This window comes from Onychostruthus taczanowskii, unplaced genomic scaffold, assembly GCF_017590055.1.
Source record: "Onychostruthus taczanowskii isolate IOZ18803 unplaced genomic scaffold, ASM1759005v1 scaffold18, whole genome shotgun sequence".
Lineage (NCBI taxonomy): Eukaryota > Metazoa > Chordata > Aves > Passeriformes > Passeridae > Onychostruthus > Onychostruthus taczanowskii.
In genome coordinates, this window is record NW_024499017.1 from 14,233,223 (window position 1) to 14,245,032 (window position 11,810).

The following is an 11,810-nucleotide window of genomic DNA, read 5'->3' on the forward strand; positions in this document are numbered from 1 at the left end:
TGCATTGCCACTTTGCTCACTTTTCCAGGTACACAAATATTGCTGCTGCAGGCAATAATAGGAAGAAACTTCTTTGAGCCACAAAAAGAACCTTCCTGACCTTTTGTGATAGTAGAGGAACCTGATAGGAATATGGAAAACCAAACTGTCTCCAGCATGTTGAAAGGAGCATAACTGTGTTGTAGGTAAGACAAAGCACAGAAAACAAAGATTTTTATCATGGGAAAAGACAGAACCAGAAGTAGAACCATACAATATGGTGTCATCTCTGGGTTCTCCAGGTTTTAACCTGGTAAAAGAGACCTAGATCTATGTGCATGCACAATCAAGTGCATCTGTGGACAAGCAGTGCCTTTCAGGAGTTTGTAACAGAAGAAAGAGGGCAACCTTGAGTAAACTGTGCTCTTTGTGTCTTAGTTCCTACACCTACTGAGTGCACAAGCACACATGGAAAGATTCTCAGCATTAGACAATGTGTCCATAAGGCTCTGCAAAGGCAAAACCACTGTATGTGACCTCAGAAGTTTGCACTGCACCTTACACTAATTGCTCCAATAAGACAAACTCACTTCTAAAATAAGTGCCACTTAGAGGAAATCTGACCATTTTATATTGCAGCTATTTAATGCATTCTGTCTCTCACTTTGAATTCCAGAGCAGTTTTGTTAAATGATACCACTGCAACACTATGGTGCTGCTGGCATGTGTACACAGCCCCAGCTAGAATGGGAGCTTTCAGCTGCAGGAGATGACAGGTCTCCTGTTCATGAACCTGGTCATCAGCAAAACTTGGATTTCAAACCAAGGTGGTAACATTCCTAATGTAAAAAAAAAATAAAAATTACTGCATTAGCTATGTTGTCTTGCATTCCCTCATTAAGTGCTTGTCTGGCTTCCACACGAATCTCAAATAACTGTCCAAAGTCTGAATAGCACGACTATGCCAAATAATTATCACTTTTTCAGTCCATGGAAACACTGTGTAGTGCTGTTTTAGCATTTATGTGGTTACATTGGTTAACTCCTTGAATAATCAGTAGGTGTTGCAGTGGTTTCCCAAAACAGCAGTCTCATTATACCATTTTTTATTTTCAGTATAATTTTAATTTGGCTTAACATCAGCCATTTCACAATTCACCTTAATTTTCTGAGTGCCACAGTGCAATATGCTAAAAAGCCAAAATATTAACTCTTTAGAGAGGTTAAAAAAAAAACCCAACCAAACTTCGCCTTTGCCAGCCCATTTTATTTCACCAAAAGAATGCATTCCAGATTTTTAGGACTCCCTTCAAATAGTATTAAAATAAGTAACCAGAGCACAATTTCAGGCTAAAAGTACTGAATTTTTCAGATTATGACTTTATCCTAGCAATAGTGTTCTCTCTCAAACACAATTTAGGTGATAGATACATAGCCTCTGATCATTCCCTCTTAACTTTCATTTCCTATTTCAACTATTACTCATAGCCCTGAAAGCTGGTGTACTTTTCCCAAGTAGAATTTACGGCCTGGTACAAGCATTCCTTTGATTAAAGCAGCTGCATCTCTTAGATCTGCAGAGATGCAAAACAGGCCTTTTAATTAAAAAAAAAAAAAAAAAAAAAAGGCATTTCTGAAACTTCAGAACTTTGATCAGATTTTCCACTGTGTTTCTGAAATCACTATTACATTTATGCAACTGTACTAGATCAGTAATGTCCTCTTAACTCTCTCTAAACACGATCCGCTTTGCTACATTTTCAGCTCCAAATTTGGCTATCAGTTGATTTCTGACATGTTCATCATCCTTTTGCAATTCTAAATCATCCTCTCTGCTCCATACAGGGTACCCATCCAAGCGCTGCCCTGTCTGCAGAAAGTATGAAGTAGCTTCCACGTCACCGCTGTTTTTCAGAAAGGCCTGTGTAACAGTGAGCAGGTCCACAGCAAACTTCTCCATGAAGTGCTCCATAGTTTTTACCACCTGTCCCACCACATTGGAAGAAGAACAAGTGCTTTTTGGTCTTTCTTGCCTTTGTAACTGAATGTCAGGGAAAGCAGAGTCCTCTGGCCCAGTTTTCAGCTCAGATGCTGTTTCTCCTGGGGACCTTCTCAATCCATCTTGTGTAGGAAGTTCTGCAACATCTGAAGAGTCACTTTCTGACTAACAGGAGAGAAGTGGAATCACCAGTTAGAGATGGTATTTTCTGGCAAATCTTTTACCACTGCAACCACCTTTTACTCTGACTCTATAGTATATTAAAACCTCAGAAATTACTAAACATAGTAAAAGTTAGTGACTGAAGCAAAGCCGTATGTGTTAATGAAGCTGCACATGATCACAGAAATCCATAAACTATAAGGAAGAATTTGAACAAACTAAGCATAAAAGGCAAAAGTTGTTAAAAGGTAAAAGTGTTGATGCAACGGCAGGAACGTTTTTTGCCTGAGGTGAAAGGATGACTTCCATTTGCCAATACAGCTTTTAATGTGACAACCCCCATCACATAAACCTCCTCATGGTAACTTGCACAGCGAAGAAAAAATGCACCAGCAGGCAAACCACATAGAGGACAGATGACAGTTTAGCTACAGCAGAAGGGATATCGCGGTGCAACCTCATTTCATGTGTTAATCGTGAGTTTCTACGGTGCCATCTGTGACACCGGGGAAGGCTTGCCCCGAGCACTGCGCGCAGTGGAGGCTGCTGCTCCCCAGGCTGGCCCCGGTCGCTCACCTCCGTGCTTTCGAACTCCCGATTAGCTGCCGCGAACAGACCCCTGATTTGCGTGGGATCCTCCGTCTGCGGGGGCTCTGCGGAAACACGCGGGGATCGTCTGCCAGGCCTCAGCGGGGCCCGGACCCACGCCGGTCGCCGCCACCACGCCCCCTCGCAACCCTGCCCCGCCGCTGTGGCCCCGCTCACCCCAGAGCCGCGGCAGCAGGTGCCGCAGGTAGCGGTCACGCATGGCCTGCCAGCTGTGCCGCGTCAGGCCGCGCCGCTCCAGCTCTATCCACAGCGCGCGGCCGCTCACCCGCACCGTGCCCTGGCCGCGCACCGCCTGGAGCAGCGCCGCATCCTCCGCCTCCGTGAAGGCCAAGCGGCCGCGGGCTGTCAGCAGGAAGGGCTCCAGCGGTAGCCGCTGGTTGCGCTTCACGCACTCCGCCACGTACTCGGTTGAGACGGCCCCGTCGGGAGCCACCTCGCCGGGCTCCGCCAGGAGCACAGCCCCTGGCTCCTGCACCCGACACAGCCGCCCGCCGCCCGCCAGCACCAGGGGCGCCAGGCGCAGCTTGGCCAGGCCGGGCCGCAAGTAGAACCGCATAGGACGTCCGTCATCCCACAGGAACAGCGATCGGGATCGCGCTGCTCCGGCCTGGCCGCCGGCCATCGCCGCGCCAGCTCCGCCCAGCGCCATCACCGCCTGCGCAGGCGTGCAAGGGCGGAAGGACGCAGGCGGTGGCAGCTGCGGGGAGATGATGGCGGCGGCGGCGGCGCGCGAGTGCAACGCGGCGGAGATTGAGTCGCACCTCAGCAAAAAGTGAGGGTGGGCGGGTGATCAGGTGGGGCCGGGCCGGGAGGTGAAAGTGAAGTGTGTCCAGCCGACCCGGTGCGTTGTCTCCGTCAAGGCGCCCGTCGGAGCGCTATGCTGAGCTCCGGCGCTGCGCGGCTCCGCAGCTGGGTCTGGAGGGCCGCGCCCGCGCTCCGACGGCAGCAGGCGCTTCATGACCAAAGCAGGTCGGTGCTTTGCGTCTGGCTTGGCCCGCTTCTTTCCTTATGGAGTCGTGGAAGGTGGGGTCAGGAGCTCGACGGGAGCCTGAGGGCCGTGGGGGAATAGGCTGGACCGCGAAGGTGGCTTCGGGAACCCTACGTTACTTAGGGGGGAGTTTGCCTTCTTTCACTTACACGCTGCTTAGGGCTGATAGGCTCTTATGGATAAAATGGAGTCCGTCAATTCCTTAGGCACGCGTCGTCAAGGTCAGTCTAAACTATGTTTGATTTCGCTTTCCGTTTCTGAGTGTTTGTGTCGTAGGGGATGAACTGAAGGAGTTCAAAGTAGAAAATATTTTAGCGTGTTTAAGAATTATATTGACTATTGGAAAAAGTAAGAGAAGTGGCAGGGTTATTTGTACAATTACGTTTTGGCAGAATCCTGCCAGTCGTTTCCCTGTAGAAGTATTAGAGTATTTGCTGCATCCGGTTTCTTTTTCTTTTGTAGTGAGCTGAAGAGACGTTTAAAGGCTGAGCGAAAAACAGCTGAAAAAGAAGCAAAGCAGAAAGAGCAAAGTGAAAAGCATTCAAATAAGCCTTCCTTGACTTCTGAGGATAATGTTGCTACTGATGAGGAGAGCTTGGATCCAAATGTGAGCATCTGGTCCCATGCTTATTAGATGTTCTGTGAATCAGTCTTACTGACTTGCAATTGACTTTTTTATTCATGGGTAATTAAAAGGTTAAAAGGGGAGAGATGTATATGCCTGTATTAGGGCAGCTACTTTTAAATTCACAGCCTGTAACATATTTTCAGGTTCTAGTAAAATAACTTGATTTTGTTTGTTTCTGGTGACAGCAATACTACAAGATCCGTAGTCATGCAGTCCAACAGCTTAAGGGCTCCAGTGAAGATCCCTATCCCCACAAGTTCCACGTTGACTTATCTCTCTCAGATTTTATAGAGAAGTACAATCATCTGCAGCCAGGGGATCACCTGACAAATATTACCGTGAGAGTGGCAGGTAAAAGTTTACCTGGGATACAGAAAAATGTAAAGTCTTACCTGCTTTTATTGATGGGTTGGTCTTTTTTGAATTTTGCTGATCTCTTAGTCATGAAGCCTTGAAGCAGTGTTAAACTATTCAGGACATACCCTTCAGACTGAGTGGACCTGTGCAACATCCCTTGCAACTATAAGATCTGATTGTATGTAACATGGGTTCTGGGACCCAAAGTTTTTACAGTCTTATTTGCATTAGATTTCATTTTGAGACTTAACTTTTTCACAGCTAAATAGTTCAGCTGATGATTCTGAGTGATAGTACTGTGGCTTTTGCCACTGTATCCTTTCTGGTAGGGACTCTTTTCCTGATGTCTAGCATACTTTTGATATTTAGGTCGAATCCATGCAAAGCGTGCTGCTGGAGGGAAACTGATTTTCTATGATCTTCGTGGTGAAGGAGTCAAGCTGCAGGTCATGGCAAATTCCAGGTAAGTAGAGGTATTCCGAGCATTCAGTTTAGCATTCTAAACTGCACTGCATTCTGGGGTCTAGATATCTGTATTTGAGTATTCTATTTAATCTGTGGTTTAGCTTAGGCAACCAAGTAGTGTTTTGCTTCAATGTTGTGGTTGACTTCCTATTAAAAAAACTTCTATATATATATATGTATTTTTTTTTAATGGATTTTGTCTGTGAGACACTTGGGGACAGTTTGGAGTATTGAATTTTAAACAAACGTGCTTACATTTGTTTTGCAATTACAGCCTCTACAAATCCGAGGAAGAATATTTCCGTGTTAACAGCAAGCTGCGTCGTGGGGACATTATTGGTGTAGAGGGGAATCCTGGGAAAACAAGGAAAGGGGAACTGAGTATTATTCCTTATGAAATCACTCTCTTGTCTCCATGCCTGCACATGTTGCCTCATCTTCATTTTGGCCTCAAAGATAAGGTATTTATCATACCTGTCAGTCTTGGAAGCAATTTGACAGATCATAGAATGGTTTGGGTTGGAAGGGACCTTTGGGATCATTTAGTTCAACATCCCTGCCATGGGCAAGAACGACACAGAAAGGTCTGAATGGATGATTTTTGTTACCTGCTGATACTATCAGTCAACAAAGGAATATTAGTTTTTTTTATTTGTTATTTTTTCCTTTGGTATGACATTTTATCTAGCTTGTTCTAAAGATACATGTTCTTTTCAGGAAACCAGATATCGTCAGAGATACTTGGATTTAATTCTTAATGATTATGTGAGGCAGAAATTTATAACCCGTGCAAAGATCATCACTTATCTTCGTAGCTTTCTGGATGAATTGGGCTTTCTTGAGGTAAGGCATCAGTGTTTGCTTCTCTCTGCATACTGAATGTGTTTACAGTTTTTTTAGCTTTAAGGATGTTCTATATTCTCATGTACAAAGTGCTTACAGAACTGACAATAATTGCCTCAGCGTAGTGTATTTTATCAGCTTAATGTAATGGGAGCAATTCCTTTCCTCTCTTTGTAAAGTTAAGATTATTCATCACTTGGTGAGGTTATGGCTTGGGAACCTTTTATGAAGGTAATACTCCAAACTACTACTGTCCTTTCGTAGTTTCAGTAAATTAGGGTGAAAACAACGTCTTTGAAATGTTGTTTTGCCTCTGAATATAAAAGCCAGTTCTACATCCTGTAGGCAGAATTGGATTGTATTGACCCAGCTGCAGGAAACTACACTTGGCCTTGTTGAGTTCAATTTTCTGTAGTGTAGAGAGAGGATTTTGTGGTAATGCCACAGCACTGTTCCTGGCTTTGATAACATGAAGCCAGCAGGTTGACATTTGTAGTAAATATGAGTGACTCTTCAGAGCAGCAGATGAATTTGTTATTATTGACTACATGAAAAAAGTGCAGTTTTGTTCAGTGCACTTTAGTTCAGAATTGTTTTCATACACTGAAATGCCGAACTGTAAGTGAAATACAGATTTTTAATCAAAACTAGCTGGCTATGGTTTTTTTTTTTTTGTTTGTTTGATCTATGCATTTCTGGTTTGGAAACAGATTTCATGAAAACCGGAAATTTTTTTTGTTGTTCCAGGTTGAAACTCCTATGATGAATGTAATTCCAGGCGGAGCTGTGGCAAAGCCATTTATCACATACCACAATGAACTGGATATGAATTTGTATATGAGAATTGCTCCAGAACTTTACCATAAGGTAAAATGCAAGCCTCTCATGGCTAAGCCTGTATTTTTCAAACTGTATTTAAAAAAGCAAATGTAGCTAAAATGAAGATTATTTTTGAAGAAAGGTGGACTTGTCTCATGAATGAGTTTTGTAACGTTGTGTTGCAGTTGCGTGTGTTTGGGCTCTCTTAGGTTCTTTTGAGAAAGTGTATTTATTGGAATTTCATTTTGTTTAGATGTTGGTGGTTGGTGGTCTGGACAGAGTATATGAAATTGGGCGTCAGTTCCGGAATGAAGGAATTGATTTGACTCACAACCCTGAGTTCACAACTTGTGAATTTTATATGGCTTACGCAGACTACCATGACTTAATGGAAATTACAGAGAAGTTGCTTTCAGGTGAAGTATGCAATATGATTTTAAAAAGAGTAAGAATCTCTGGAAGACTCAAATATGTAGCATACTCTTTTTCTAAACCTTACTCTCCTTTTGTAGGGATGGTGAAACATATTACTGGGGGTTACAAGATCACTTACCATCCAGATGGTCAAGATGGACAGGCTTACGAGATAGATTTTACTCCTCCCTTCCGGCGAATTAGCATGGTGTATGATCTGGAAAAGGTCCTGGGAGTGAAGTTTCCATCAACTGAATGTTTTGAAACTGAAGGTTAGATGCTGAGTATGAATGTCCTGTAATTCTTCGTTAACAGAAAGTGGCCAAGTGGTTGAAAGTTTTCAGGCTGCAGTCTGTCAGCTGCTTTTCTTGAAGCAGTACTAATACATGGGATTCCTTTCCTTTGGTTTTGTTGGTTTATGTGAATCCAGAAAGAAGCCCTCATTCCTTGCCATCCTTGGCAGGATCTGACACTTTGGCTCTTTCTTTGTTGAGTATATGTGAAAGGATATACTCAAGAGGCTTGATGTACGAATTTCCTGATTTGTTGAAGAGATCCAGCTTTTTGTTTCTTATTTCTTAACTCATGTGCAGTTGAGTTTCCATGCCTGTAATTGTAGCTTAGGTGTATGATTATTTGGGGCTTTCTTAAAAATTCAATTACGTGCTATTTTTTTCCTGGAATATAATTTATAGTGATTGTTTTTCCCCCCTGGTTCACTCCTCTCTCTCTCCCCAGCCCCCAAATAATAATGTCCAGCAGTTATGTAGTGTGTGCTTAACTGTTGTCAAGTTTCTGAAGTATAAAATAACTACTATTTTACTGTAAACGATTAAAACCAAACACCATTTATTTAGATTTACATTTAAGCTCATGTTTTCCATTATGTCTACCATTGAGATCTTACAAGTCACTCTAAGTAACTCTTGAAGTCACTTAAGTCACTCTTGAAAGGCCTAGTAAGAGCAAAAAATGTTTGTTGAGATGGCTGTTCTAATTTTCGTCTGCAAATTCAGAAACTCGCAGGTTCTTTGATAACCTTTGTGTGGAGAGAAATGTTGAATGTCCACCTCCCAGGACAACAGCCAGGCTTCTTGACAAAGTAAGTAAAGGTGCTGTTTTTATAATCCTGATGTCTTTGAGGATTGCTCTGTGTCAACAGAAGTCTCTTAGAAGAAAAGGTTTAGCTGCACCAGGAAAAGCATGCTGCAATGCACTTCAGCTGTTGTTACATTACAGTGAGAAAACTTGCAGTGTCAAAATCTTCTTTTGTGTTGTCTACACCAAAATGTAGTTTACTTATGTCTGCTTAATTTGAGCACTAGGGGATTTTAGTTGGATAATTGGTCGCTTGTGGTTAAAACAGATTTGCTTTATTGTAGGTCAGTTCTGTCTGTGTGTGCATTTGTATGTAGCTTACCAAAAGGGTAGGAGTACAATATCATTCTATCAACTGTATTTGTTTGTACCCAAATATTGTCTGATGGCTGTTCTCTTGATGATTTTCCTATTGGCCCTTACTGTAATGTGCAAATTGAATTATTACACAGTTTTTGCTGTGTCATTTTTCCTTATCTGACTAGGACACACTCTCTGTTGATGAAGACATTATCATAACCAGAAATATTTTGGAAACTCTTCAGATTTTTGGTATCTTCTTCAGTTGCAAAAGAGAGGTGCTTGGTGAAGGCAGTGCTAGGAATGTGCATAATTGTGCACTGCATAATTGTTTCACTTTTGTTTTCCCAGTTAGTTGGTGAATTCCTGGAAGTTACCTGTATCAACCCTACATTCATCTGTGATCACCCACAGGTCATGAGTCCACTTGCCAAATGGTAAGAGTATGACAGATGATCACTGTGTAACTCAAATCTTCTACTTAATTAAAAAAAAAAAAATTGCATTCGTCAAAACAGATTTTGATGTTGTGTACTAGTTTGGGAATTCTAACACAAACCAAGATAGACATTGGTTCCTGAGCTGTGAAGAGGTGTGTCAGTGCTTAGTACTTTGAAATTTTGACAGCTGTTAGTGCTAAGTGTGAGCAATGCCCCTAAGTAATGTATGTGCTGTTTGCTTCTATAAGTATGATTATTTTAAGGTATGTCTGTTTTCTCTATTTCACATAGGCATCGCTCTCTTCCAGGACTAACAGAACGCTTTGAACTCTTTGTAATGAAGAAGGAAGTGTGCAATGCCTACACAGAACTCAATGATCCGTTCCGACAGCGTCAGCTTTTTGAAGATCAAGCCAAGGTATGGTGTCTTGCTGATTGTGAATGTAATACAGGTGTGTAAGCAAAGAGTATTTCCTATGTCTGTCCCAAATCTGTCATTAGCACCTACTCCTGAAAAGAGTTGTTACTACTTTGAGTGAGTGTTTGTCACTCAACTAAAAGCCTGTCATTAAAATGCAATTCCTTTTATAGTAACCTTGCTCTTTAAGGTAAACAAGGTGAAATACTGCTGTTGATTAGGTTTTTTTAGTGCAACTTTGTTTTGGAATATCTTCCTTTTTTTTCCACCCAAAGTTCTAATCTGGAAAAACCACAAATTTGCAAAAAGTTCTCTTTACCAGGTTGAAAGGTAGATTTTTTTTCCCGCCTAGTTAAGTATTTATGTAGTGCTACAACATCATACTTCTAGGTCCTTAAATAAATTTTCATGTACAGTAAGATTTTGAATGCTGTCTAAGAAATATCTTAATTTCCTGAGAAGAGTATTAATATATTAGGTTGACTCACAGGCACATTGAGAGATACACATTGGGAACTATTAGGCTTGCAGATTTATAATAGTAGATTTCTCTATGTAAGCCTCCAAAAGGAGTGACTGAAACTCATTTTGTTATTAATTTGGTATACACATCCATGAATGCATGCTTGGCCACACATGACCGAGGTCAAATGATGTGGTCTGCAGAAACAAGAGTTCCTGATCTTCATATTCTGTCTAATGGCTTCACAGTGTCTGAGAGGTTTAAAAAATTGTCAAAGCCAGGAAAATAGATTTATGTTAACTAACGAACTTGATAGTAAATTTCAAAATGTTCAGTCAGAATGAATAATATTATAGATGCTTTTAATTTTTGGTCAGTTGTATTTATGCTTGCTGCAGTTCCCTCATGATTATAGCCAGACTTTTCAGACATACAATTATATGTATTGAATGAAAATTAGCCTCAAAATTTAATGTTAAGGTGGAGACTAAGATGAAGGATGACAGTTTGCATTTCAGGATTTCAAGGAGAAAAATTTGCTGTAACAGTCTTTGCAAAGTCTTGCGTGAACCTGTGAGCAAAAATGTTTGCTGTTGTTTTGACATTTATTTTTGGCTTTTTTCTAAATTTGAAATGGTTGGCTAATCTGTGTTTTTATTATGAGTTTGTCACTTGGAGGCTGTCATGGTCAGGTATATTAGTTAACATCTCAGTGTAGAGTTTTTTAGTTTTTATACTTGAGAGGGAAAATACAGGCCCTATTTGTGGAGCAGCTACTGATGGTTCCACCAGTTAGGGTGCTTTGTTATTTCTGCAAACATTGAAAGGAGAGTTGCTACCAATAAAGAACCTCATAAGCCTTTGAGAGCAATTCATTCTGCTGTCATCTGCTGCCATATGGCTCTGAAAGATGGTTTTTACTGAAGTAAAGAGCCTGGGCCTTTGCCAAAATAGTAAACTTACATGTCAGAAAGGCGTTGAGTCTAGAGCTATTTTGGGAGTGCCTGTACAAAGGACCTCCAGAGTTCTCTGTGCTGAGATTTCTTCCTGTGTTACTCATTTGCACAGCTCTTTTGGGCTTTGGTTTCATCAGTTACATGGCTGCTACTACTCCTCCTCCTTAGTAGGGTTTAGCAGGAGCGTCTAGCTCTGTACAACTCAGGTTTTACTATTAATTTCCTCATTTAGGCAAAAGCTGCAGGTGATGATGAAGCCATGTTTATTGATGAAAACTTCTGCACCGCACTGGAGTATGGTCTTCCTCCTACAGCTGGCTGGGGCATGGGAATTGATCGCTTGACCATGTTCCTTACAGATTCCAATAACATCAAGGTAAGCATAAGCAGTGGTAGTGCCTTCCTACTGCTGGCTTTGTCAGAGAACAGAGAATGGGATTTGGCAAAGCTGGCTATCTCTTTGACGGAACCAGTGCCCGACAGTGGAGCTGTGGGAGATGTTTTAAGCCGTGGACTCCCGCCTGGGAACAGCCCCTGGGTGCACTTGCTCAGCGCTCTGAGGCCCGCGGTTGAGCAGCGGAGCCCGCGCTAGGGCAGCTCTCGCGAGACCTGAGCGCGGGATGTGGTGGTGTCGGTCGGCGCGGCCGCTGACTCTATCGGTGTTCGTAGGAGGTGCTGCTCTTCCCCGCCATGAAACCAGAGGACAGCAAGAAAGAGGCGCAGCCCGTCGAGGGCACCTCTGTGTGAGCCTCCAGACCGCCGCGGGCACCTCCGCGTGAAGCCTGAGGACGGCGAGGGCACCTCCACTTGAGCTTCGGAGTGGCGCATACGTTTAATAAAGGCAGCTTTCTTTGCGCCCGTCTCTGAGTCTT

At 42.6% G+C, this 11,810-nt stretch overlaps 2 protein-coding genes across 3 annotated transcripts; one reads left to right on the top strand and one right to left on the bottom strand.

The window, feature by feature from the left end:
- Positions 1-1,228: 1,228 nt before the first annotated feature.
- Positions 1,229-3,479, bottom strand: LOC121333851 (TERF2 interacting protein). The gene is made up of 3 exons (XM_041400610.1): positions 2,906-3,479; positions 2,717-2,793; positions 1,229-2,143 (listed from the first exon to the last, which is right to left on the bottom strand). Exons 1-3 carry the CDS (start codon positions 3,396-3,398, stop codon positions 1,703-1,705), a joined length of 1,011 nt encoding a protein of 336 aa, XP_041256544.1. The 5' UTR covers positions 3,399-3,479; the 3' UTR covers positions 1,229-1,702.
- Positions 3,393-11,792, top strand: KARS1 (lysyl-tRNA synthetase 1). 2 transcript variants are annotated; one of them, XM_041400604.1, is made up of 14 exons: positions 3,393-3,521; positions 4,200-4,344; positions 4,551-4,716; positions 5,092-5,185; positions 5,462-5,648; positions 5,905-6,030; positions 6,778-6,897; positions 7,103-7,265; positions 7,362-7,535; positions 8,280-8,365; positions 9,013-9,098; positions 9,393-9,519; positions 11,171-11,314; positions 11,608-11,792. In XM_041400604.1, the coding sequence occupies exons 1-14, from the start codon at positions 3,457-3,459 to the stop codon at positions 11,683-11,685; spliced, it is 1,761 nt and encodes a 586-aa protein (XP_041256538.1). In that variant the 5' UTR covers positions 3,393-3,456; the 3' UTR covers positions 11,686-11,792. The 2 variants fall into 2 exon arrangements, with proteins under 2 accessions (XP_041256538.1, XP_041256537.1); XM_041400603.1 differs by lacking the exon at positions 3,393-3,521 and adding an exon at positions 3,546-3,718.
- The last annotated feature ends 18 nt before the right edge of the window (positions 11,793-11,810 follow it).

Bases quoted from the DNA above. Each gene is read 5' to 3' on its own strand.
- LOC121333851 (XM_041400610.1), bottom strand. From the start codon at position 3,398: ATGGCGCTGGGCGGAGCTGGCGCGGCGATGGCCGGCGGCCAGGCCGGA. The intron at 2,794-2,905 runs GTGAGCGGGGCC...GTGTTTCCGCAG, and splicing joins CCTGCTGCCGCGGCTCTGGG to AGCCCCCGCAGACGGAGGAT. The intron at 2,144-2,716 runs GTGAGCGACCGG...CTCTCCTGTTAG, and splicing joins GGGAGTTCGAAAGCACGGAG to TCAGAAAGTGACTCTTCAGA.
- KARS1 (XM_041400603.1), top strand. From the start codon at position 3,627: ATGCTGAGCTCCGGCGCTGCGCGGCTCCGCAGCTGGGTCTGGAGGGCC. The intron at 3,719-4,199 runs GTCGGTGCTTTG...TTTCTTTTGTAG, and splicing joins GCGCTTCATGACCAAAGCAG to TGAGCTGAAGAGACGTTTAA. The intron at 6,898-7,102 runs GTAAAATGCAAG...CATTTTGTTTAG, and splicing joins CTCCAGAACTTTACCATAAG to ATGTTGGTGGTTGGTGGTCT.